This window comes from Diadema antillarum, unplaced genomic scaffold, assembly GCF_040938485.1.
Source record: "Diadema antillarum isolate AM-2024a unplaced genomic scaffold, OU_Dant_1.0 seq00000819_RagTag, whole genome shotgun sequence".
NCBI lineage: Eukaryota > Metazoa > Echinodermata > Echinoidea > Diadematoida > Diadematidae > Diadema > Diadema antillarum.
The window spans coordinates 881,356-909,072 of record NW_027271696.1 but is presented as its reverse complement, the minus strand read 5'-3'; the positions used below and the strand labels follow the sequence as shown (position 1 = coordinate 909,072).

Here is a 27,717-nt window from a genome sequence, read left to right as displayed (position 1 = left end):
TTACATACAGATTGTACATGCACTAGAGCATGTACTCTGCTCAGATGAGGCGCCGCGCAGCTGGCAGCTGATGACGTATACAGATGCAGGCATATGTATGGATGGAAATGAGTTGCTGGCTTGGCGGAGGTCTGCACTCCGCGGGTGCTTTTCTAGTTTCTGAAGGATACTCGGAAAAAAATGAATAAAAAAGATGGGGGGGGGTAGTTCACTAAGCCAAGGCATTGCTCTGCAAGTGCAATACTGTGATAGATCAAAGAGGAGGAATTGAAAGGCACTGTCACATTTGAATTACTGTTGTACTAATTACCACAGTAATTTGTTGGCACCATTTCCATTGGCAAAATACCACAGTAATAGATCCTACAGTGATTCACTTGCTTTTAATTGGTACTGTTCTCACTCACAAAATACCACTTTTTGGCCCAAAAGTTCACCTCTTCGAGACCTGTACAGCTACATAAAACTACCCTGTGTGAAAAAATACAAATTGTATCTCCTATGGGAAGAAGACAGTGTTTTAGGTTGAGAAATACTCCGCTGCATGATCATTGGTACAGTATTTCAGGACACGATTCACACTTGAACCTCATGTGCATATTTGGTATGAAGTTTGAATTGCAGTATACCACCCTAAAATGATGCTGTGGTGTTTCGTGTGGTGTATTTGCATTCGCATTATGAATTACTGCCCCAAAATACTGTGGTATTTCACTGCAAATGTGACTGCATCATATGATGACATTTAGACAGCAACTAGGTGACAAGTATCAGATACCTGTTAATGATCAGTCAGTAACGTGCCGAGAAAGCTGTAGACCCAGTTGCTGTCTCAAGATGGTATCATGGTTGAGCAAAGATCGCATCTCAAGAGGTGTTTGTTTGCTTTTTACGTGTGACTGCTGGCTGTTAAAGGCCAAATTTGACGCAAGTTGATCTTGTTAATCCGTTGAAGACTATTCCTGAGTATACTCGGGCAGGCATGTACGGAAAATGTGAGTAAATTGCAAGATCAGCTTGTCCTCAAAGGGTTAAAGTGGAGATAAAAAGAGAAAAGTTACAGATGTATAAGATAGAACAGTGAAAGACAGTTTTATCAACATTGGCTGCAAAATACAGAAAGCTGTGATATTTTCAAGTCTCTTGTGTTTTCTTTAAAATACTCGCTTTCTGTCGCATGTTTGTATGCAGATTAGACGAAGGTGATGTATGAGTAAATGAAAGGCTGCACTTGTGTCATTTTATATCGCTGGTTAGAGGGTATACCGCAAATGCAGAAATTTTTGAGGTACATTAATTTTCGCTTTATTTGCTCTACTTCTGGCTAGCGTGAATTCTAAAACCCGTGGAAATATCTTCACAATTTTCTCTGCACATTTTAATGGGTTAACAATTGCACAGCGCAAATTCAAGAACCCGCAAATATGTTTTTGAGCTGCTCAGCTCGAAAAATTAATCCCGCCAAAATATTGACGTTCACAGTAGTCATTCCAGATGACTGTATCCTCATGCCAAAGTCCTGCAGTTTTTGTTGTTACTTGATCACATATGATATGTACAAGTTACCCCAGTAGGTAGGTATCAAAAGAGAGAGAGAGAGAGAAAAAAAAAATGGGAGGGGGGGGGGGGGAGTGAGTAAAGTTGAGGAGAGCAGATCAAGTGGTTTGCTGCTCAAAAACAGGTAAGGAAGAACCTTGTGTGTCCGTGCCACCGCGCGACAGGGGGAGGAAAAATAAATCCTCAACTGCTGTGGTTGGCAAAAGGGGGCTAGCAGGCCTTACACGCTTTCACTATGCTGTAGGAAATTGTTGCTCACCGGAAGAAATTTAGGGTAGGGATGGGGTGGAGGGGGTTAATGACACTGACAGACAGACAGACAGACAGACAGACAGACATGAAAAACTAGACAAACTGTGTGGCAGGAAGACAAGCTACAGACATCCAAGGTATTCCTAGTAATCAACATCATAATGTTTGCAGCCCACAGAAGCCCTGATCGATGATGACCGTCAATTTTCCAAGTTTGGCAGTTTTTAGAACTTCCTAATCCTGACCTCCCCAATAGAATGACACTTTGTCTCCTGAAAATGATAGGAAAGAGTGTTGATTACAGGAAAAAAAAAAAACATTTTCGAGGAATCTGGCAGTGTAGGCGACAGATCACACGGGGATATCGGTGCCATATCCTGCTCTGCTAGAGTGAGCAAACTTACCATGATAACGGTTGCGGGAGAATCTACCTCTAAGGGAATATTGTTGAGAACATAATTGCTGGGGCACAAATTAAAGCGACAGCATTGTGTCATTATGAATTCATACATGTTAAGGATGCTGTTTCAACTCTTATTTCATTCACATTATTTCCATTCTCTATAAATAAAAGCAACAAAGTAGTAAAATGCATGAAAACTACGTAAGTATGAACAAATACATATATGCAGATATATTGAGCTATCATGACCACATATGGGAAAAGGGTTGTTAACAAAGAGAGAGAGAGGGAAAAAAAGAAATACATTTCTGAGAATGATAGGTCAACGAGGAAAAGCAATGGCCCGTAAACATACTTCCTGAAATGTTACTGCGCATTTTGTGACATACAGGACTAGTGCAGGGAGTGCATTTCAGATGAAGTGTCATATCAATTTCAAAATAATAGTCATGATGTGAGATCATTACATGTCTCGTTTTCCCTCTCTTTCCACATGAAATGTTTGTTGCTCCTGGGAACTTCCTTTTCAAACTCATACTGAATTTTCTCCTCAAAACAGCTCCAATTGTATGGTAATAGTCTTCCTGTATATATACAGTATCTGCCCATTCAGTGGAAGAACGACGTTCAGAAAGCTGTTCTGTGAGGTTAAACTCAGATGGTAATCATCGGGTTTAATGTCAGCTGTCTTGTGCTAAATTTAGCAATGTCTTTTTTTTTTCATTCTTTCATAGTCAATCCTGGTATGATGACAAGTATTTAAATCTTCGGCTATTTTAGCTTCATAATTTCCTTACCCAACCAGGTGCAGGGATAGCAGGGAAATTGGTCAAATTACCACGACTCTTGATCGTGGAGGTATCTTTGTAGGGCATTTCCTCTTGCGACGTTTTTTATAAATTTCAGATTCAATGTTTGCTGGTTGTTTCCTTCCCCCCCCCCCCCCCCCAAATAGGAGCTTGTTAGTCTTTTGCTGTCTCTTTGCAGGTGGTTTTCTGGTTTTTCAGTCGAAATTCTACGATATAGAATTGTAAGATTGGTCAAATTACCACGACTCTTGATCGTGGAGGTATCTTTGTAGGGCATTTCCTCTTGCGACGTTTTTTATAAATTTCAGATTCAATGTTTGCTGGCTGTTTCCTTCCCCCTCCCCCCCCCCCCCCCCCCCCAAATAGGAGCTTGTTAGTCTTTTGCTGTCTCTTTGCAGGTGGTTTTCTGGTTTTTTCAGTCGAAATTCTACAATACAAAGTTGTAAGATTGGTCAAATTACCACGACTCTTGATCGTGGAGGTATCTTTGTGGGGAATTTTTTCTCACAACATTTTTATAGATTTCAGATTCAATGTTCCTGCCTTTTTTTTCCTCCAAAAAAGAGGTTATTAGTCTGTGGGCTGAGTTGTTGCAGACTGTTTTTCAGTCTTTTCAGTTGAAATTCTACAGTGCAAAATCTTGTTCTTCCTGAAAAGAATGCCCATTTTTTTTTTTAAAGTTTTGATATGATATGAACTTCTCATGAAAAGGAGGTATATACATGTATACAGTATCCATCATTATGTTTCTATCTCACCTGATAGTTAAGGTCTAAGTCCATTACATGAGAGATTGAGATTAGATTTGGTTTATGTTACAAAAAAAAAAAACTACTCTGACTTGATGTTGGTAAGCTGATGAAAAGAAAAAAATGCAGTTGATTCTTAAGTCATTCTTGTTACATCTTGGAAAGACAGGGAGACAAACACATAAGCATCACACAAACATACATTTCTTCTCCTAATAGTGTGATTCTTGCAGTTACGATGCTGTCAAGGAAAATACCAGTCTTCAAGACGCAAAGCTCAGCAGTAAAGTTTACTCAAAACAATAGCATAAGATCTGTGGGTGTAGTCCTACATAGATCTAAAAGTCAGATTTATTGAACTGTGTTGTCATGAGGTACATATATCTCTGGCATAATTTGACTATAGTTAGACAATACTCACTCAGTTTGTGAAATCTTTGAAGTTTGAAACTTTGATGATTAGTGTGTAGTTTTAAAGTATGTCGTGCATCCACACGGCAACTTATCTTTGTGATTAAACTTTCGAGGAGAGCCCCACTATATGGTTAAACAACAGGACTGGAAGGAATAGATACATGCAGTGATAGTAATAAACTAAAAACTGACTGGTATTGATACATTATCGTACAACATGCACTGGAGGTTGACTCAAAAGCTGACAGAGAATGGAGTTCACAGAAAGGTCATGCTTACTTTCAAATTTGTTGATGCTTAAAGCAGAGCTCCACACTAACTTTTTTTTTTGGTAGCCCAAAGGCAAACATCCGACCTTTTTTGGTGGCCCGATAAGGCCACCAAATTCTTCATTTCTGAAATTTTGGTGGCCCAACTTGCATTTTTGGTGGCCCCGGGCCACCGTTAGTGTCGAGCCCTGCTTAAAGGCACATGGTCCCGGTGGTTTAGTCAAATGCGTACGCGGGCGCACGGGGCAAGTTTCCTATAGAGACCTACGCTATCGACTCCTCTTTAGCGCTTACGCTGTGACCCATTTCCCCGAGTCTGAGGAAGTCCGATCCACTGTAGTCAGTGGTCCGATCACAGTTCGGCTCATGATTCGGCTAAGGGGGATGACAGCTTTAGCAAACTTCTTTTGTGATGTCATAATAAGAAGCACATATTCACACACTCTGGCATTACTTCAGACTGCTTGATGCGCAGAGAAGACAACGAAGGCAATGTTACTTAGCAACACCTATGCACTTTACTCTTGATGACAGCTCAACTTCGGCAATCTTCGTATCAATGCAAACGGTGATCGGCAGTATCATCAACAGCACCATCTACACTACCGGGACTATGCGCCTTTAACTATGAGTGGGAACCCCCCCGCAGCTCGTGGATGGAGCATAAACCTTAAGAAATCTTGTGGTTCTAATCATGGACTAATCTTTAAGTTTGCTACCTTTTGAGTGCGTCTGCACAGGCTATGTAAAACTGCATGCTAATCATCACAGTTTAAAACTTCGAGCGAATCTCTAAGGTTACGAATGTCGTGTGAACATAACTATGGTAAATGGGGTTCTGAGTGGAGAGTGAGAGTGCCATGTGGAAGAAGCACTCGATGGTCCCCAAACAGAATAGATGAATGTGCTGGCTTGAGGGGGGTCATGGAACCGGGGCAAAGCAGCCCTTTCTCTCTGCCATACTGATAAGGTTGGACCGATGCGGCAAGTGGCGATGTGTATCTGAGGATGCCGCAGCCAATAAGATGAAATGAAAAAAAAAAATTCAAGGTCGCTGCACAAGTGCCTTGTTTTTATGCCTCCGCCACGAAGTGGTGCCGGAGGCATTATTTCATTCATGAAACAGCAGTCACTCCCTTAAGAAACTGTGAGACTACATTCTCATTACTTGAGTGGCCGCGACGAAAACATATTGTGCAGTTTCGAGAAGAACATCTGATCATGTCTGACCCGAAAGTTACGAGATGCTCGAAAGAAGAGTAGAAGACCGAATGCGGAATTGCGTCCAATCCACGATGCTTTTTTGCGTGATGCGGAAAAGTCAAGGTTGAGAGAGAAATGATGGGTGCGATGGAATGGTGGGGGATTTGAGTGCTTGGAGTGACACCAGCGTGTGCTGTGAGACCCACTGACCCAGAAAGGGGGGAATTTGATGATCCAGGTGTATTAGGTTGGGTGATGTTGAAAAATTGTTCAAATCTCTTTATATTCATAACTCCATTTTGTCCATGGGAGTGCCTCCTTCATAGAGAAAAAGAGACAGAATATACCTATTAAAGAAAGAGATGGGGAGGGGGGGGGGGGAGGGAGAGATATTGTATTCATTTTACTGATCTAAAATTTCTTCTGACCCTATTCATGGCATCCGGTATATCTTCCCTTCTATTCCCAAAGTCTCTCAGTTTGACACAGATCTCACTCCTCCTCAATGCCAGTTAGCATGAGAAAAGCACTTTCAAATCTATGATCTAAAACTGCTTGACTTGTTTCGGATGATCGAAGAAAAGTAAAGTTTACCTTGAATCTCTCCTTTATGGTAGAACCCTTCAACGCCCAAGGCAGCTACCAGTCAGCGGAGTGATAAAAATATCTAATTCTCTCTCTCTCTCTCTCCCTCTCCGTCTCTTTATGAAGGCATTCTATTACAACCAAGGCGACAAGTGTTGTGATCTGTTGACTTGATAAGCGGTCGCTTGAAGCTATTACGAGCCAATTTCTGAGCTAGGCTCCCCCCCCCCTCCCCCTCCCTCCGCTACGACAAATGCAGCCGAAAACGAGGGCTCCTGCTGCTCCAAAGGAGGCGTGACAAACTCTCATCTACACGTACCCCCTCTCTCTCCCTTTTTGACTGTTCTCTTGGAGCCACGACTTCTAATTGTGCCCCTCTTTCCCCCCTTCCCCTCATCCCCTGCACGCATGTACGTGCCCGAGAGCTTGCCTACCGCACTCTTTAATCTCGCAAGCTTGAGACAAAAGAATAAGAATTCCTCGGCGAGGCACACTCTCTCTCTTTCTCTTTTCCATTGTCGTTGTGAAGCTTTGTGTAGAAATTAAATTCACTTCTGAGATGTCATTATCATATTTTTTTTCTCACTCCTTCTGTCTGTCGTGTGATCACTGTATAATGGCAGCCAGCAGCTATTCTCTTCAGTTTTTGTCTGTATGGGTTGTGGTTGTAATGCTCGCGTTGAAATGTGCACGCTCTGCATGTATGCATTTGTATGTATTCAAGGACCTGATCTGAGAGTTAGCCAAATTTCCGTGATTATCCTTTTCAGTGAAATAGATAGAGAATATTGTCTAGTATAAATGTAATGATAATGATAATGATGATGATGATGATGATGATGATGGTGATGGTGATGATGATGATGATGATGGTGGTGGTGGTGGTGATGGTGATGATGATGGTGATGGTGATGGTGATGATGATGATGGTGGTGGTGGTGATGGTGATGATGATGATGATAATGATGATGATAATAATGGTAAATTTTCTGTTAAATTTGAAATGATTGTTCCATTTTCAACTGCATTATCAAAATCAAATGATTCTATTGTCTAATGATACATAGATGCATCGAAAAGAGAATATCGCACTGTAACAATTGCATGTAGCACAGCAAGTGTTTGTTTATTTCAAATAATTCCTAAAGATGGCAGTGTTCTGTGGAAACAGGAAACTTTAATCAGTGGTGACAATGCATACAATGTAGTTTAAGCGTACTGAGTAGGATACACACAAGTAGAATTGCTTTGGTTGTCACGATGATGGTTACCATAGCAAACAAGGAAAATGAAAAAACAACAACAACTGAATCAGTGAATCAGGAGATCAGTGTTTCTGGGATTCGTAGTAACCGTACATCCCAATTTTTAGGTGTTTTTTGCCGTTTTGGATTAGCAAGCCCTCATGTAGTCTGTAGCAAAATATCACCGTTCTCTCAAAGGAAACGAAGCATTTAAGAAAAAGGAATGAGTTAGTGCATAGAGCACAATGCCTCCTCCCTTGTATGAATTGAGAAATGGAAAGAAAATTTTTCTAGGTATCATGGGTATGCTGGTTCGTTCATCTTGTCTTTTTTTTAAAAAAGTACATGAAGAGTTTACCAACCTTCTGTACATGTTACGTTGTGGCAAGGAATATGTTGGGTTGTGGCTCTATGTTTGTTGCAGATCTAGAGAGTCCCATTTGGTTATAACAATGTGTGAGCCTCCCACCCATCCCCCCCCCCCCCAACACCATATCATGCCACATAAGTTATGGAGCTCTATGTTGGAAAAAAAAAAACTGAAATAAGATGGCTGCTTGTGATATCATGGGCACTTGGCAGATCCATATATTTTCGTGCCCCATATAGCGTGTTTTCAGAGTATACACAGGATTAGGTAATCATCTGGTCACCAGCCTGATGAATTCATTTCATCATGTGGGGCCAAATTGAGACAGACATTTGTGTACAGTGGGCTCATCTGGATCTTGTCGTACAATGTAAAATGCACGGTTCCATATATGCACAAAAACAGTTGTGTGCCAATGTTGAGTGTACATTGTACATGAATGTTTCATTTCAGTGCATGCAGTTATCTCTAAACATTGTACCCCATGATGCATCAAGGTACGTGTAGTGTGTTAAGGGATGGTATAGTTTTTGTTGAGATGGAGATTCCAGTTTTAAATTTTTGCGTAGATGATTAGGAACCACTTGAATATCAAAGCGCGTACAATTTTTAGAGGAATTCAAAGTTTATTTGATGAAAATCGGTTTTGAAATAGCCGAGATATCAAAAACAAAGTAAAACAAAGTGGTCCTTATTAAAGATGGGACCCACCTTCCATTAAAACCTCTTTGTTTTTGGATATCTCAGCCATTTCAAAACCTTTTTTCATCAAATAAACTTTGAATTCCTCTTAAAATTGTATGCTCTGTAATATTTCATATTTAAGTGGTTTCTAATCATCTCGCAAAAAAAGTTAAAACCAGAATCCCCATCTCAACCAAAGCTATACCATCCCTTTAAGGGTTAAGAAGACACTTCATCATCTCTTTATTAATGCTCCCACCCCATAACCCCTCTCGCCATCCCTCCAGGTTAGTCTTGCCTATGCCTTTGAGATGAAGGAAGCCCTGTGTCTGGTGCTGACCATCATGAACGGCGGCGACCTCAAGTTCCACATCCACAACATGGGCAGCCCAGGCTTCGAGGAGGAGCGGGCGCGGTTCTACGGTGCCGAGATCCTGTGCGGCCTGGAGGACCTCCACCGACTGCGGATCGTCTACCGTGACATGAAGCCGGAGAACATCCTCCTCGACGACTACGGTAAAAAAAAGTCTTGTACACATTGTCATCAGCTGACAGATGTTTAATGTGAACGATTCTCTCTATTGAATATAGATTTAAACATATAACACTGCTAGTGACCTGTTACGTACAATTGAATGAGGTGATCTTGTGCACCCATTTACAACTCATAGAGGTTAAGTGTGGTCACATTTTCGGTGTTCTCGTGTGCACTTCCGGTAATGCGGAGTTACTGTGCAGTAGGCACGGGCAGGGCACATATGCAGCAATCAGGTCTGATTTTTCCTTTTTTTATCATGACTAAAACATTGTCACTTTGCAATAGAAATGCATTTTTAGAGCTTATAGCTTGATATTTCTTTTCCCAACATGTAGCATTGCTGAGAAAATCAACAAAACTGTGGTAACTTGGAGAGAGAGTTGGGGCTCCATGTTTTTTGTGTACAATCAAATAGAGCTTGCACTCTGCACCTGCACAGTGTTGTCAACACATTGTTAAGGAAATGAAATAGTGCTCCTGCCCGGTTGAGTTTTTACAGTTCTGTGCAATAGGGAGCATTAAAACATCAACAAACTGCTCCACAAAAAGGTCCTTATCGGGCATGTTCAAGGCAGCTCTTGCTTCAAAACCATAACACTTAATCTCCGTCTTCTTCAACCTCTTCTGTGTAGATACTTCCACAGTCAGTCCCTAAATGCCCAACAACAATGTACAATGTATTTCAAAACTAACTTCATGTTTATATACATTTAGACAGAAGGTTCATTTGTTTTATAGACATCTTCAGAAAGTGTGTGTCGGAAAGGTCATGCCTAATTGATCATGATATGCTGTTATCCCTGTTTTCACTGTTAATGTTTTGGGCATGCTACAGGATATATACTGTACATATCATAAATTCATTTATCATCATTATTACCATTATTTTTTTTTTTTTTTTGTGTGTGTGTGTGTAGTTCAGTAGAAACCCTAATGTGATAGATGAAGTTCTGACTGAAGATGTCTGCCAAAGATATCATGTTTCAATACACACTGAGCCCAGATAACAAGTTGTATAATATTATATGATACCAACTTTCTTTCCATCTCATTCCACCAAGACATATTAGTAGTCTTCAATTTTACAAAGAGTATGTTTCAATACGATAATGCAGTGTACCATTGATCAATTGCTGATTATAGGAGAAATAACCAAAAGTAGCTATGCTAGGTTTATGATAGCATGTTACTAAATAATAGTAATGATAGTGCTAAGAATATGATAATGTGATTTGTAACTTAACTGTGTGATTTCACTGAAATATTCTTCAGTAGCGTTATTGATCAGGGATGGAAGTTTTCAGGCAAAAGCCTGAATTCATGCCCTCATAGTATGAAAGTTCGGGCCCTTTTGTGTACAAAGTAGCTTCGTGTACCAGTAGATGTATTTCAAGTCCTCTCTTTCACTGTAAATGGCATCCCTTCGGACTATTTGCACTATTTTTTCTGTCTTGGAATTCATCTCAAGAATTTATTCGAATTCCTTTAATGGGTCATCTTTCTATTCTCAACATGCCTCCTCTATTCTAGAAAGGGACAGAAAATGTAATGTAATATTTTTCTCTCCATTGCTTCCATCTCTGTTGTAAAAACAAACCAACAAACATCTAAAGGTCACGTCAGAATCTCAGACCTGGGCCTAGCCGTGGAGATCCCCGAGGGTGAGACGATCCGTGGACGAGTGGGAACCGTTGGTTACATGGGTGAGTAGAGGGCCAGGACCAGGACCAGGACCAAGGGGAGGGGTGTGGTCGGGGGGGGGGGGGGGGGGGGGGGATAGAGGTGATGAAGGGTGGGAAGGGAAGGAATGACGGAGGATGGGGGCGACATTTAGGAAACTTGGGGAAAAGGCTTCATCAGCAGTATAGCTTTGATTTAAAATTCTCTAAAGAATGCAGCACAGAGCATTGATAGCAGGAATTTTAGCGTGATGTTGCCTTTGAAAGTTTGTACTCCATTTGGATCTACATTTCACCCCCACCCCAAAAGAAAAGAAAAAAACAAAACAAAACAAATAAACTTGATAAATGTCAGGTTGGGTTTGGTGTGTTTTCCTTGGGTAAAGGGAAAGTCCAGGTGATTTTCATAATTTCACATCATGTGGTACATAAATCGACAGCTCCCTGTATAGATTTGTGGAATTTATTGTGGTCCTTGAGCAGAGAAACCAATTTTATGAACACCCAACAAAACAAATGACATTGAACAAGGTAGCAGTTTCACCTTAAGAATGCCTGAGTGGGAGCTCACCATGAGAATACATGAGTAGGAGGCTCACATATTTCAGAAATGAAGCAGTGCAATTCCATGACAATACTGCTTGCTTAAACAAGGTCACCTGTGACGGATTTATGCATGCTTTCTTCTTTTGTTCTGCTTCCTTGAGCCCCCACACTCATGCATTCTTATGGTGAAGCTTCTATGTCATCATCCTTGTTCATTGTGATTTGTTATAAATTTTGAAACCATTCTCATTCCATGTCCCAATCACTATAAATTCTAAAACTCTGTACCCAGTATGACCAATTTATAATTGTTCAAATATAAAAGTATGAAGATCAACTGGAGTTCTCCTTTAATTAGGAAGGGTTGGGGAAACAAATACGACAAAGTAATTTTTGTTCTGTAATTTTCAGGGAAAAAAAATCTACATCCTTGCCTCTATTACCTTGTCCTGAAAGTAAGATATATATTATGAAGCATGTACAGGGAAGCAAATATCTTATGATAGCATACAGTAGTACCTGTACAGGACGAAGAAGGTATAAAGACGGAAAAAATGAATCGTTTGGGAAGTACGTCCTCGACAGAGTGGAGCGTGTATGCCATAAATTCTTTAAGGATATGTAAAGCAACAGAGTCTTGTCATGGCCCAAGGATAGTCCTATGTCAGAAGGCATTATGCTGGTAGCGACGTACATTACAATTTCATGCTGACTTGATATCAAGGTTGAATTCATGTTTTGTTTTTTAATGCTCTACAGGGTAGTGGTGGCCCTTATTTGCAAATAATTACAGTGGTTTGAATTTGATGAACACTACAGTTCAAATCAAGTTTAATACTCTGTGACGAGCATATCATGGCCTCATATAAACCCCTCAAAAAAGGTCCTGCAAAATCCAGTTTGATACATTATATCTCTCGTTTTGAATCTGCGTCATTTTATTTGCATGTGACATCATAAGAAACCTGATTACTATTATCTTTACAGTGACAACTCACTTGTGTACGTTATGCATTCCTGGAATGCACAGTACGATTGAGTATTAGGAAAGTGGAAATGCTGCAAAGTGGAGCACACGTGATATTGCAAACAGTGTTAATCCCCATTTGTTTTGTCTTGTCAGGGGAGGCATGTGCTTGAAAAGAATGCATTGTGAGATTCTCATTAGATTCCAGGCTTCATCCATGAATTAGTTAACTACAGTAGTATCTGCAGATTAAAAGTAAACAAAAAGGTTGACCACACAATCACCTAATGTTTAGGAAATGGGAGTTTTGAGTGTGCTCACATTTCAGCATTGCTTATTCTAGTGGCCTTTTTTCATCAAAAATAGTACATAATAAACAGCTACTTTTCAATTTTGATCCGTCCCCATACTCGGCTGTTTTGCACATTCCAGGAACACCCAGTCATAACAAGTGAGATGTCATTTCAAAGATAATTAATCAGGCTTTATCATGATGTCATATTTAATAAAGTTAAAGTTAGTATAAGAGAAATATGATATATCAAACCTTAATCGCAGAACTTATTTTGAGGGGTATATATTCTCACTATTGCACTTGCATTTGATAATGATAATTTCTATTATGTACATAATCAATACTCTCCTATGACGTTTACTTCACTCTAAGTTTTCGTTGGCTTTGATAATGGATGCGATGATCTCTCCCCTGCTAATCTTTGTTTCACTCTGTCTCCGACTATCTTGCACTTTCACTCGATTTTGTTCTGTTTTAATCTGACGACCTTTTAATATGTTCCTCCTTTGCATTTCCCTCCGTGTGTCTGTGTGTGTGTGTGTGTGTGTGTGTGTGTGTGTGTGTGTCTGTGTGTCCCCCACAGCCCCAGAAGTAGTACGGAATGAGAGGTACACCTTCAGCCCGGACTACTGGGGGCTCGGATGCCTCATCTATGAGATGATTGAGGGCAGGGTAAGCACAGACACCCCCCCCCCCCCCTTCCTTAGCTTTCAACCCACCACTGGTAATAAATGAGTGCTTGTCGGGATCATATGAAATATGAGCAGTTTTTATTAAGTTTGTGTTAATGCGTCACAGTGTGTTGGATGTAGTGAATTCAAAAGACTTAATAGTAATGATTGTAGATGATATTAATTGATAATTTTTCAACATTGACAAACAATTTGAAATTTGTAAATACTCTGTTTTTTAAATCAAATTTGTATGGTATTATTTTTATTTGAGCAAATGTTGCAACTCAGCCATTTGGCTGCAAGAACATTTTATTTAATAAACCATACCAAACAATCAACCAATCAACCAATTTTGGTGGACTCTCTCATCCAGTGAAAGAAGGAAATATGTCTCATTCGCTGTGATTACAAACCTTTTGCTGGTATCGTTCACAGGATGCTTGCTTATGGTCACATTCTTGTTGGCCTTCGTGTTATCACAGATATAGTTGGAATGATGATTTTCTTCATCACTGAGACCCGACAGGAAACAGCACACTGCGTTGTTCACTGATAATGAAACCATGTGTGAATATTTGAAAAACCACAGTTTCTCATATATTGCCTAGTAGTATTTTGAAGATGTCATATATAATATGTTTGCAGTCAAGGTTTCCAGGAGGACGCTACTGAACAAGTGATATGAGACAGTTTGTAATATTAGAAAAGGGAAGAGTGTAGCTACAATGTAGAATAAGGATTCCTGTAGTTGCGTATTATACAATGTGTTTTCAAGTTTTGTCAGTTTTTAGTGTGCACAGTGTGCTGAAATGGTATGTCGTCATATTAGAAATTTGCTCGTCCATATCCTTTAAAAAAAAAAAAACCCACAGCACCTGACCATTCTAGACATCATGAAAAACGCACTGGTATGACTAGATGATGTTGGTGAAATATTGTCCTTGTGCCCCAAATTGATTCATGAGCCAAACTTTGGTGATCTCTGCCTACATGCCAGCTGAAGTGGTGCCACGCCCTTTGAATGAGGCGTAATTAAATTCCAATCCTGTGCGAGCATTCAGATGAGCTTTTATGAGATTGGCGCCGCGATGGAATTTTCAAGCAATATAATGTAGCCACAGAAACAGTACGTTTTATAAGAGGAATAGATAGGTGGATAAAAAGATAGATACATGTAACAAAGATGAATAGATGAATGGATAGATGGATAAAGTGAGAAAGAAAAAAAAAAACCCAAGAAAATGTATTGAATGGGAAAGGCCAATGTCATATTTTGTCTGTGTTCAGTGTCAGTAAAGTGATCGCGTTGATTATGTCCGCGGTCTCCCGTAGTCAATTAATCTAATATCCGCCTGCTCCTACTAGCTGTCCTGGGAACCAGCGAAGTGTTTCGCTGTTTTTTTGTTTTGTTTTTTTAAAGCAAATTATTGAAACTACTGATACATTGTGCTGGCAGGCCTCGAGTATGATCTCTACAAGGACACATATATCGGAAGATCGAAGTAGACATCACAGTTGACTGATGTACTTCTCACTCACTTGAAAGCTTGGGGGGTTGTCAAAAAATGCAGGAAGCAATCCCATTGAGTGGCATCATTGCACACTTTTTATTTTCCTCCCTTTGGCATAAAATGTGAGAAAAAGTTGAGGGAAAACCCCTCTATGTCCAGTTAATGCTTTTAACTCTGATTTTCATCTTGATGTTTAACTTCTATGTCTTCAGTGCTTACTTTCAAAATACGATGGATGTTTAGTGTTTGGAGGGGCGGCGTGGTGTGACGCACTGTCATACAGAGTTGAGTTTGCTCCATTTACATAGTAGTCGTATCAGACCCAAATCTTACATATGTGACAGTGCACCTCAAAACAAACAAAAAGTCGCCAGACATGAATTTTTAGTTAAGTCCACATTCTGAAAGTCCAGACTTTAAGCTTTAATGGAATGATGTATAACTCAAATCAAATGGACTCTCCTAACCTATCTAAATATTGGAAAGAAAGCACAAACTCAGGAAAAGTGTGAACTGAGAAAAGAGGCTCTGAAGTACAGTGTCTATTCAAGCACTGAATCTTTACTAAACCGTGCTGGCTGTGCGATGAATGGGACAAAAACAGGAAGTAAACCACCAGAGTAACAACAATGAAGGGATTATCAGATTGAACTGAAATTGAGTATGCCTCATTAACACATTCTGTCCATAATCAATGTCAACTTTCAAAGCAGTAGCACTATAGTTTCAAAAGTTACTAGAGTTGAAAGTGAAGAGTGTGGACAAGGTTTTTTAGAAATGAAAAAGGGATTCTAAAGACACACATAACCACACTATTCTACCAAAAATGTTCGAGATAAACTGCTAAAAAAACACACTTTCCTGCCCGTTTTATGATACCAAATTTTAGCATAATGTAAAAGAAGACCCGCTCTTTCAGAAAATATGAAAAAGTAAAATTCGGCTAGGTTGACCCATTTCACTTATTTTCAGTCCTCACGCAAAATCAGTGTGTGCGACTTTATGTTCGTTTTGAGGTGCACGGTCACATATAAACGTTGTTTGTCTCTACTAGCCCCATTTGCGTGTGACTGTTCAGCATTTGGAAAGTGCTGGCTGTAGTGTTCTGTAGAACAAGATTTTGAAATCAGGCAAATGAATGTTAAAAAAAAAAAAAAAAATGCCATAAATGAAGGGTGTGCTCAATTATCTTTACAGAAGCAGTTACTAGTTTTTGTGTCTTTTTTTTTTTTTGTCTTCAAAAGTGAGGACAGTTGTAAGGTATGTCTAAAAAGTACTTATGAGTCATGACTGGGTGATCGTACTGAGTGTATTCATGATGTGTTTATCTGATCGACGAGCTTCTTGTGCTGTTTTGCCGCTCGCTCGCAGGCGCCTTTCCGGGCAAGGAAGGAGAAGGTCAAACGAGAGGAAGTGGACCGGAGAGTCAAGGAGGACGAGGAGAAATACAGCCACAAGTTCAGCGAGGATGCCAAGGACATCTGCAGGAAGGTCAGTCTACGGGTCATGGGTCATCAGATTAGTCTGAAGGTCACAACTATGAGAATAGTCTAATGGTCTTGACATTGAGAATAATCTGATTGTCTTGACATTGAATAAAAGTTTGTAACCTATTGAGGACGGACTGATTTTGCTGCAACACGCATTTCCCATAGACACCTGCCCGAGTATACTTGGGACTCGTCCTCAACAGGTTTATAGTCTTTGAGAGTAGTGTGAATGTCTTGCGATTGAGAATCATCTGAAATGTCACGACATTGAGAAAAAGCTTGAGACTAGTCTATGAGAGTACTGTGAAAGTGGAAATTTTCGCAGTGTGGAAAGTTTTTGCGCATTTCACGCAACCAGTAGTTAATGTCCTGATTCCATGGAATTAAAAACGTGTGAAATTCATCTTACCCGGCCAAGTGCGAAAATATCCACTTTTTACAGTAGTCTGAATGTCTTGACATTGAAAAGAGTCTGAAATGCACATTTGTTGAAAGCAGGCTAAAGGTTGTGACCTAGGGAATGAAGGCCACAAGATCGAGCATGGTCGCATACGATCATTTTAGAATGTTTTGAGAAGTCCAAACTAGGCTAAAACTTTCCCAACCCAACAGTAATTGATATGTGTAGCTTGAATCTTCTAAATATAGATGTAGAAAGTGAAAATTATAGGTGACTTTAATATAAATATGGTCATTTGTCAACTTCAGCCCTGTTGAATTTGGCTCATTTGTGATTCATTGGCAATGCAACAGTGTCTTTTCGAGCAACTTCAAATATACTCCCTACTTGTCAGTGATTAATAGAATATGCACTAATTTGGGGAATGGCCTGTTGGAGTATGATTTTGTCTGCACATTTCATGTCTGTTGTCTTCCCGCAGCTGCTCGAAAAGGACGTCTCCCTCCGGTGGGGCTTCGAGAACGGCTCGGCGCAGACGGTCAAAGACCACGCCTTCTTCACGTCCATCAGCTTCAGTAGATTAGAAGCAGGGATGGTGCCTCCGCCTTTCGAGCCCGACGTACGTACAATGTATTTTTCTTTGATTCGTTTTTCTGCTGTGGCATCAGGGACTGTTATAGCTCCTTCTCATTCACAAATGACAGTGCAGGGAGTCTCTGCAAAGTTTAGCAGCCTTGATAATCTTCTATATCCACAAGACCTTGAGTCCTCACTGGAGAATTTGATCTTTTTGTGCCCTTTCCCTTCTACCAGTACAAATTGAGTAAATCAATAAAATTTGATGCTAACAATAAAAGCAATGAACATTGCTGAAATGGTATTAAAGAGTGAATGGGGAGTATATTTCCCATGAAAATGGTGGTAATGCTTTTGCTTAACGAAAGTAATTCGGTAGCAGAGTTTTGATACGTGCAGCTCTGACAATAGAAGCATGGATTGGTAGTGTAGACACCAGCATATCTGTGTACCTCATGCAAGTATTGCATATCCACACACTGCTTTAACTATTATATCCCCACCAAAAGAAGTTTGCATTAGGTATATCGGAATCAGCATGTGCTCAGGTGGTTGGTTGGTCGATCTGTTGCAAATTTTTGCTGACCAAAGTACTTACTTTAATAATGAAACAAAAAATATTGTGGATTGAGCTATTTCCCTCAGTTTTTTATTTTTCTTTGCAGTGCACTTGTACAGAAGTTTTGGGCAGGGGTATTTATTAATCACCTTCAGTTTTTGTGGACAGATATGTACATTGATACGTCGTATTTGATTGATCGTTTGTTTGTAATAGTGCTCTGATGTTTGTTTGTTTGTTTGTTTTTGTCACGTGCAGAAGAGAGCTGTGTACGCCAAAGACGTGCTGGACATTGAGCAATTCTCCACCGTGAAGGGAGTCAACTTGGACCAAAACGACGACAAATTCTACACCAAATTCAACTCTGGGAGCGTGGCAATCCCCTGGCAGAATGAGGTACGGGGAGCAGACTCGTTACCGCGGTGACATTACCTAGGAGATGCTTCCCCCCCCCCCCCCCCATTTCTGATGTAGTCTGCCATCAATGTCCAATTATTGGCTGCATGTATTTCCATCACTACCTATGTCTCCTTCATGATGTCGATTCCATTGACATTGAATGCTCTCCACCCTTGATGTGATTGTGTTTACATCGCTGTTGATATCGCCAATATCTGTCCTGCTGTAACTATTTTTTGTGTGTGCAAAACTACCTTTTTTTCTTTGTCCTCCTTTAGTTGTCATAGTTGGGAGTACAGCATTTCTGAAATCGCATAACAAGAAAAGAGATTTGCATTTTTTATGATAATCCAGATATGGAGTGGGAAAAATAAATGATTGAATAAATAAATAAATTGAAGACCCTCCCTCCGGTATGAAAGTGACTGATTGTTAGTGTGATACGTATGACATTTACATGAATACAATTCCGTGTAACTCTGCGTGTGCCATGTTCTCAGGCGCGATGTAATCGATGGCTTTGCTGACTTTGGATATTTTGCTCTAACAGGCAACAGCACACAAACCAACTGATAAATTGGAACATGCCACATTACTTTTATAGCACTTCCATGACAGGAAAGCGGGCAATTTTCTCCACAACTTTGCTGTACTGCATTTCTAGCTTAAATGCTGCTACCAAAAAAAAAAAAGAAATTACAAGGCTTTGAGAAATGGAATGTTTTCCCCAAAAGTGTACACATGTTGCAGTCTCAGAATAATGGCACACAAGGGGTTAAAGAACTGTCACAATCTGCCCAGCTGAGCGAGGGGTTAAGTGGTAGGAATTTTGAATTTTGCAAGTGTGCGTGGCAGAATGGCTGTCTGCACTGGAGTTTTGCCTGGGAGAGAAGTGGGTTCACTACGGGTGCAGGTTCGATCCCCCAGAAGACCTGGCTAATAATGCGCTGTAAAATGTAATTATCACTATGCTTTGAGCACCACTTCACAGTTAAAGAGCTTTACACAGACAACAGCTATCGTTTGCCTGTGTAGGCTGCATTGCAACCATCACAGAGACATCTAGGTAACGTGTGATCTGTGATCCCACAGTCCCATGTACTTCATTTCAATCATACCCAGTGTCCCCACACTCTCTCTTAATATGACACACCAAAAGGTCAGTACCATCTCAACTTTCAGCCACAAACCCTAAATAGGGCACCTTCACTGAAAGCTACATGAGGATGAAGCAAAGCCTTCCATGGAAAAGCACAGAAAAGCAATGCAGATTATTTCTACTCAAGTGTGGATGCATCGCTCTTCGCGGAAAAACAGAGAAGAGAAATGGATATTGAACACTAAAAGAGACACAGGATCCTTTTTTCCTGTAATATGAGAGCTTGTGTGCAACATTATGTGTAACTCTGCCTGTTCAGCTCAACTGGAATTCATATTACCGAATCATGGTTCACTAATATCCATTACATGTTGAGTGTTAATAATACGAATAGGTCTACAAATCACACATTCTAGATTTGTTTAAATCAAAATAAGTTTCACTAATATCCATTACATGTTGACTGTTACTAATCTTTTAATAGGTCTACATATCACACATTCTAGATTAGTTTACATCAAAGTATATGAATCACTGATTTGTAATCATTTTATGTCTATTTTTTTTTTTCTGCTCTGAAGAAGCTCCACTCCTAAAATGATACCTCTCTTGCCTTTTGGGATGTTATCAGCAGTACAGTCAGGTGAAATGAACATTGCAATGCTTACTGTTTTGCACCTTACAATGTACCTTTAATAATGCACAAACTCTCAATAGTGAGACCAGTCTCTTGGAATAACATCTCTGAACCTTTTAGTTAAGATGGTCATTGCTCTGAGGAAAACTTAGAGCACGGCAAGAGGTGTGGAATAGTTTTATGAAACCTGTCTTGTTGTTGTGAAATACTGCATCTTGTTATGATAAGGTGCATTCCATTAGATATTATTAGGCTTATTTTCAGCCGACTTCGCTGTCGATGACATCACGGAAGGCTAGAAAGATTTTCTAGGGGTGGAGCTTAGTGGATGCAGAAAAATGAAACATAAATGGCTAAAAACATGTGATGCATATTAGAAATAAAACAATTCCTGAATTTGTGATGTGAAGTCCTATTCAGTTCAGCAGAAGTCATGAAGACAGGACCCCAAATTGATGTCAGGGGACCTTGAAGGTCGTTGTAGTTCATTCTGCCCCTGTTTCTGATGTTTTGGTTCCCCCTTGTCCTTTCAGATGATAGAGACGGGTGTATTTACCGAGCTCAACGTGATGTACGGGCCCAACGGTAGCCCCACGCCCGACCTCCTACCGGAACTGCCGCCCCCTCCCCCGAAGCAAGGCTTCTTCAGGAGGATATTCAGGATTAAGGTGAGCGATCTAAATGATGGATGTCAGAAATGGCCTCATGTTATAGTCAATCTGTCACCCATGTCAAGTAAAATATACCGTATATCCCCCCAAAAAATTACAATTGGATTTTCCGCAAAGATAACTTTAAAACATAATGAATCAATCCAAATGCAATTTCGAGGTATGAAACTGTAACTTATTACCTACATCTTTCAGAAAACCCCATCCGATTTGCTTCATTGGTCAAAGAGAAATGAGGATCTTTGTAGAGCATGTCGGGAATCCCTTCCCTCCAAGTTCTGTCCATTGTGTTTACAGTTCCAAGAGCATCCAAGTGCTGAACTTGGAAGAAACGGACCCATGACATGCTTTACAATGATCCACATTTCTCTGTGACCACTTAACAAAATTGCATGGGGTTTTGGGCAAGATGTAGGTACGAAGCTATAATTTCACTCCCTGAAGCAGCATTCAGATTAATCAATCATTTTATCAGTGTGGAAATCTGATTGTAATTTCTTTTTGGGACATACTGTATGTATGCAGGGAGAGTGGGTATAGAAACTCTGCACCTTCACCAGATCTTTCTGTAGAGAAGGGGCAGCATCATGGTTTTGATTGCCCCGCCCACAATTTAATCATCCGAGAACTAAGGTTGAATCAGTCATCCTTCAAACCTTAACACAGATGAAAAGCACACTGCCCGGAAGTGAAACTTTTGAATTTAACATCTCCACCCACTTTCAAATTGGCCACAAAAATAAAGCATTGTGAAATTCAAGACAACCTCAGGAGTGGATAACTTCATCGTCTGCGAGAGTCAAATTTGATTTTGATTGAGTGAAAGCCCATAATTATAATGTTTGTAACATCAATACATATCAGGCCATTGTATAATGTACTTGCACAATTGCAGTTTGGGCATTGGGCATATATAGGACAAAAAAAAAAATTGTGCAACAAGCAACAAGTATGCGCGAGTCTATCCCACATTAGAAGTGTATCAAATGTGTACCTTCATTCTTAGTTTGACAGGAATTCCATTTATATCTGTGCTATCAACTGAGAAATGATGAAAAACAAGATGTACATCTAGGATAGATTTGACTATTTCTGTGCATTGAAAATACCATCGCTATCTACAAGGCATGGAAATGTAGAATTTTATTGTACATGCTAGTACCGACTTTTGCCATATCAAACTTGTTATTTCCTTGATCATGACATAAAATACGTACAAGTCGGGCTTTCCCCAGTTGTCACTGCAGTATAAACTTTGTGTAAAGAGGACCTTTGCGTGAAAATACATGATATAACAATACGTTCATCCAGTCCAAATAGAACACATATCTTTATTTATTATTGGTGTTCTGTTCTTCATCTTTGTTTTTGTAATGAATAACTGATAAATTGAAGAAAGCTTCCTGTCTCAAAAACTTATTAAAATTCATATTTCCATCGTTACCAAAAAATGAGATGCTCCTTTAAGATTATGCCAGGATAATGATTTCGTGTAGTTGTAGCCGTATCAAGACATCTGTTCTCTTTGTTTTATGAAATTGGAGAGGCAATACGAGTTGCATTTCATTTTGTGCATCTTCCTTGTTGGTCATGGCCAGACCTTGTACAGTATAAGCTTACGGTCGTTGATAGGGTGATATCGCCCAAACTACCAGCATAATAATTTAAGTCTCGTGTGGCTCCACTGTGACAAGGATGCCGAGCTTGTTCATTTTGAATGACAGAACATTCTAGGATTGTTACCCTTGTCTTCCAATGGGGTTTCCTGTGAAGTTAAAGCAATTCAGAATTATGATTGATAGGGCTTATTGTAATACCAGTCATTCCCCCTCAAAAAAAGAAGAAAGAAACAAAAACTGAAGATATATCATGTAACACAATACAATCTATTGAGATGCAATGTTTATAGATGTTGAATGAATATTGGTTGGCAATGCCTCTAATTTTCCCCCATGTGAGTTTCATTCTTTTTAAAATTTCTTCTCATTTTTCCTTGTGGCCAAGGAGTTGTCCTTCCATTTGATATCCATGTACACTTGAAGTGCCATTTCCAAAAACTTTCAAATAAGTCGATCATCTGATAGAGCAAAATACAACTTTGACCAGTGGTACCTCACATGTTACATAACAAGGAATATTCTTGAAGTTGAAAAATGAAAAATATCCTGTATTTTCTTTTTGCTTTTTTCCTGTTTGTAGCAGCTTCAAATCACAAATATCTCAAATTGCTGTAACACGAGTAACATTCACGAATTGCCACTGGCATGCAACGCATTGTGTAGACAAGAACTGTCTACTACATTTCACTTTTCAATTCGTGAATCTTGGCTACTCTCAAAATTTGCAAAAGTTTCGTGCATGCAAAAATTTCCGGTTTTACAGTAACAAGAATGGCGTTACCGTAAAACACAATATTTTCGTGGCATGAAAGTTTCGCGAATTGGAGCCGACGGCCTTTTTCGCGGCACAAAATTTTTGCGAGTTGCCTCTAGCATTCAATGCGTATAGTGTAGACAAGAACTTTCATGTGCATTTTAATTTCGAGAATCTTGGCTCTTACGAAATTTGCGAAATTAAAATGCACGCGAACATTCCTCGTTTTACAGTAACTCGTTCTGCAATCAAACTCGTCATTTAGCCGATGTATTTTCGTCTGTGAGCAAGTTTGAGACTGCAATTAGTCAAGGGGGAGACATCTTCTGACAACTAACAGTTTTTCTCTTCCGACCCTCTCACCCCTCCACCCCCATCTTCTATCTCCCGCCCCCCTTTTCTATCTCCCGCCCCCCTTTTATGTCTCTCTACAGAGCAGTGATGACAGACAATGACACCTTGCCAAGCACCCCTCGTAAATCTCACCCCCCGTGGACCGGCTCACCTCGACATGCTGTCACGACGGACGCGACGCGATGCAAGAGGGAGCAAGGGGGGGCAATTTCAGCTGCAAACATAAACACGAATGGAAGACGTTGATCGTTAAAATCCATTGCTGTGGGCTCTCTTACCCGCTCCACCAGCTACTGATGCCATATATATATTTGGACCAGTTGGGCATCAGCTGTGTGTGTAAAAACAAAGAGGAAATAGATGTGATGAATATTAAGATCCTTTTTATTTCCCTTCGTTTTCTCTCTCTCTCTCTTTCTTCTCTCGCTCTCTCTCTCTCTCTCTCTGTTTGCTATTGTGGAAGATTTATCAGGGATGTAATCCAACGCATCGTCTTTGTGTCGTCAAAGATTCCGTTCGTCTGTTTCTCCTGATGGTATTTTTCTCTTGACGCTTTTTTCCCCCTTCGAAGCTTGTGTATATATATATATGAATGAAATGACATAAGTACATATACCCCAATATACCCGCTCTCCACGTACGCTTTGGTATGGTAGTAAAGTATGAGGAGCACAATTTTTTTTTCCTAGCCTTGTCAGCAGTTGATCCACCACAATAATCTGTTGCACCGGAATGAGATATGTGCAAAATTCTTCGTCTTTTTTTTTTCATCTGTAGATATCAAATACTATTTTGAGGATAGACAGCTATAACACCCCTGTTAATATACTGTTGCTGAGAGGAATCAGGAGAAATCGCGTATGTTATATAATCAGAAGTTGAGGCATTCATTGTGAAGCGTTTTTTTTTTTTTTTGGGGGGGGGGGGGGGTTCAATCAGTCCCACATCTTTGTTCTTGTGTGGTCATTTTTCAGGAATGTTTACAGATTATGCACTTCACATTTACATGTTGCTCACTACAGTAGCTGGCCGTTCTTTGAATCCTTTTCATTGCACAGGACCAAACACTTCATTTTGTATGCATACTCTCATCAGAGATGACACAAAAATGCTTTTTTTTTTTTTTTTTTTTTTTTTTTTTTTTTTTTTTTGCATGTGTGTGTAAAGGTGATGAGGCAGAAAACTGTTACAAAAGCAGAATCTCTGCGCAAAATCTCACCTGGCCGTCTGCAAACGTGGGTGGGATCCGGATATTTGGCGTAGGCGCGGCACGAACCCAAAACACCGACAACAGATGGCCGTCTCGTGAATTATTAAACACTCATCACTCATGTTTCATGTGAGTTTTGTGCCTGCATTTCCTGATTTCAGTGTGCCACAGAGGAATGCTTCATATTGGAGGAAAGAAAAATTGGTTGGGGGGGGGGGGGGGTGGATGAGAAACTGAATGGGGGGGGGGAGAGGGAGAGGGAGAGTGATAGAGGCTTATATTGGAGATAGAAGAAGAATAGTACACATGATGATACACAGACTAATGACTTGATTTGAATAGAGTGGAGAATTGTAACCAGTAGATGTGTGCAGTATCCATTGTTCAGTGATAGAGAAATATTCCTCCTCATCATCATTCTATCATATGTTCTAAGTCGTGAAACGCAGAGAATTACCAGCAGACATTTATCTGTGAAAGGGGCTCATTCCCTGTTTTTTAGTTATCATGAAGATTACAAGAGAATATTTAGCACTAATCTTGATGTGACAAACTACCGGTATGCTTGTAAAGAAAGGCCTTGAACCGACATGCTGATACACTTTCCAGAGCAACGTTAAGAGAGAATTTCACGTAGAAGTTATAGTTTGAATCTTCTTCCGTATTCAAGCTCATGTGTTTTTATAGTATCGAACAATCTGTGCACTTTACATTCAAGATATCAACTAAAAAGTTCATGCATAAGGCTGGATGGAGCAAGACTGGGTAGTAGAATCCCGTGTCAAGAGAGATACAGAATATGGGGGGAGAGAGATGGAAAGTAAGAGATGGAAATCCAGCCCTGGCAGAACTTTGGCAGTCACATTTTTAGGGGCCCGTCACACCTCTCATCGGAGTAAAACTTGTTCTTGTATATCAATTTGATACCACATTAATTGTTTCTAAAAATCACAGCAGTGCAAGCAGATGACATTTTCCGGATAAATATAAAGACCCACTATTCAACTCTGTGAGATCTATGTGGAAGCATGTGACATGATTAAAAGTATTTCAAGGCACACTGACCGTCTCATAATTATTAGCTGTTAAAAAAGGGTGCCGTCACCAAGAATAAGCAGCAGCGATTTGTTAAACATTTTGTTACGCTGAGCTCATAATGTTTGTTTGACTGATGACAATGCCCCCTTGAATGGACTCTGAAAATACTGTTGCTCATGAGCGACTCGTCGTGAAAGAAAGTCTGAAGCAGCAATGTGTGTTGTGGAAGAATGGGTAGAGCTCGCACGGATGGAGTGATATTACCGTAGATGACCCAATAACTGATGATCTCTACCGATCCAGATTACTGACAGTCATTCAAGAATATTGTACCTAATCAAAGCGCACGTTAGATTTGTTCTGAAATATTGGAAACACAGCATTGGCAGCCTGTAACCCACAAGAGAATTTCTGCCATCACAGTGTAGATGTCTGTGACATGTGAACTACACTGTAAGCTTCATTGAAATTGGAAGATAATGTGTATCATCTGAAAGGTCCAATTTGCTAAGAATTTTTTTTGACTTCAGCATTCTGACAATATCATTCCCTGTAGTATGGATGAATCCGGATATGGAATGAAGATGTGCAATTGTGCGCCCTTTGTTTCTATTTTCATCTGTAGTTTATCTTTTTTTTCACTCGCTAATTTCCCCCCCTTTTTTTTTTTGGCTGTGCATTGAAACTCAGGGCTGACTTTAATAGATGTGGTTGACGTGAAATGCTTTGCCGCTTGTTCTGTCCCAAGCTATACAATTGCAAGTGTCGATCTTTTGTTATCTGTCAAGGTTTGAGCCGTTTTCCAGGAGACAAAAAAAAAAAAAAGAATGAAAAAAAAAAGAAGAAGATGAAAAGGAAAAATGATATGATTTAATCTGGGTGCTATGAATCTGAAAATGCTTTGAAATTTTTGTTGGTTACTCATATCAGAGTTTCTTTGTGTGTGTATGTGTAGTCTCTGGATGTTAAAGTCCATTACATTAACTCGATTGCCCGTCTGGGAAATGCAAGCTGGAATTTGATGGCCAAGCCCCTTTATCAAAGATCCAAGTCACTAAGTGGTCTACTCTTCATGACCGCCTTGACATATTAACTGGTTTTGGTCTCTTACTAGTAAAGACCTTTTTTCCTTGCCCTGGAAATCTTTTGAAATTGAAGATCTAATAGTAATTTGCACTGGTGCTCATTTTTTTTTTCACTATACTTGCTTGTGATTATTGTCGCCTTGATAACGAAGTGAAATGTTATGTTGAATGTGAAATGAACTCGATGGTGTTAAAGGTTGGGAGAGATTTCGGTGTACTCATTTGGTATGTTCTCTGTCGAGAACGGGAAGGCATGAATCTTTTAGACTTTGTGCAAGACTTGATGTGTTGTATTTGTTGTCAACGGTGTATATTGTGCGTGTATATATCAGCAGTGCATTGGTGATGATCGATGCCTGGAGGCTCGGTAGGACATCAATATTGATTTGGATAGCATTCTTACTAATCATGTCCCAGAAAGTTCTCCTACCTACATTTAATGTTTGCATAACACTCGGCTGAAGTTTAGAAAGAGAGCAAAGACAAAAAAATATGCCAGACAAAGAAAGAGATGATGCTAACAGGAAATCTGTTTTCTGAGCTGGAAGGGAAACATTCCCCTCCCCCCCCCCCCCCCCCTGCCTCCAACAAAGAAAAAATGTGAGTCTTTTGGATGTCACAGATACTGAGAGTAAACCAACAAATAAGTCAGGGATGTGTAGTAGTCATTGTGGAATTATATTTTGAGAGAAACTAGCCCATCTTGATTATAAAGACCGTGCGAAAGCATGACATACAGCATTTTCAAAGACATATGTAAGTTATGTTTCAGCAAGGACACTGGTTTTAAGAGTTCTTTAAATTTGTGCTCGCTGTATAGAGCATCATCCAGATGTCATTGAAAAAGAAGAGTTCTGCCGAGTTTGTATTGCAACCATCAATGAAATGGGGGGGGGGGGGGGTGGGGGTAAGTCGATGAAAGGTTTGGTTGCTCTGTTCTACTATGAATCTGTGAATTGGAGAGGATTCCCTCCTTGAAGGATAAATACATGGACTGTAGGAGTTGTAGGATTTTCTTTGTAATGCTTGGACTTTTTTTTTTTTTTTGGTAAAGGAAAAGCTTTGGAATTGACCAGT

The 27,717-nt window shown here is 39.9% G+C and overlaps 1 protein-coding gene across 1 annotated transcript in view; it reads left to right on the top strand.

Annotated features, from left to right (window-relative positions):
- Window positions 1-24,228, top strand: part of LOC139739779 (G protein-coupled receptor kinase 5-like) — a 137,727-nt gene extending 113,499 nt beyond the window's left edge. The window contains exons 9-16 of the mRNA XM_071650374.1: window positions 8,827-9,055; window positions 10,691-10,780; window positions 13,148-13,236; window positions 16,121-16,240; window positions 17,121-17,258; window positions 18,033-18,170; window positions 20,443-20,577; window positions 23,388-24,228. Coding sequence (XP_071506475.1) covers window positions 8,827-9,055; window positions 10,691-10,780; window positions 13,148-13,236; window positions 16,121-16,240; window positions 17,121-17,258; window positions 18,033-18,170; window positions 20,443-20,577; window positions 23,388-23,408 — 960 coding nt within the window. The 3' untranslated portion in view covers window positions 23,409-24,228. The remainder of the gene's footprint in view (window positions 1-8,826; window positions 9,056-10,690; window positions 10,781-13,147; window positions 13,237-16,120; window positions 16,241-17,120; window positions 17,259-18,032; window positions 18,171-20,442; window positions 20,578-23,387) is intronic.
- Window positions 24,229-27,717: the final 3,489 nt, after the last annotated feature.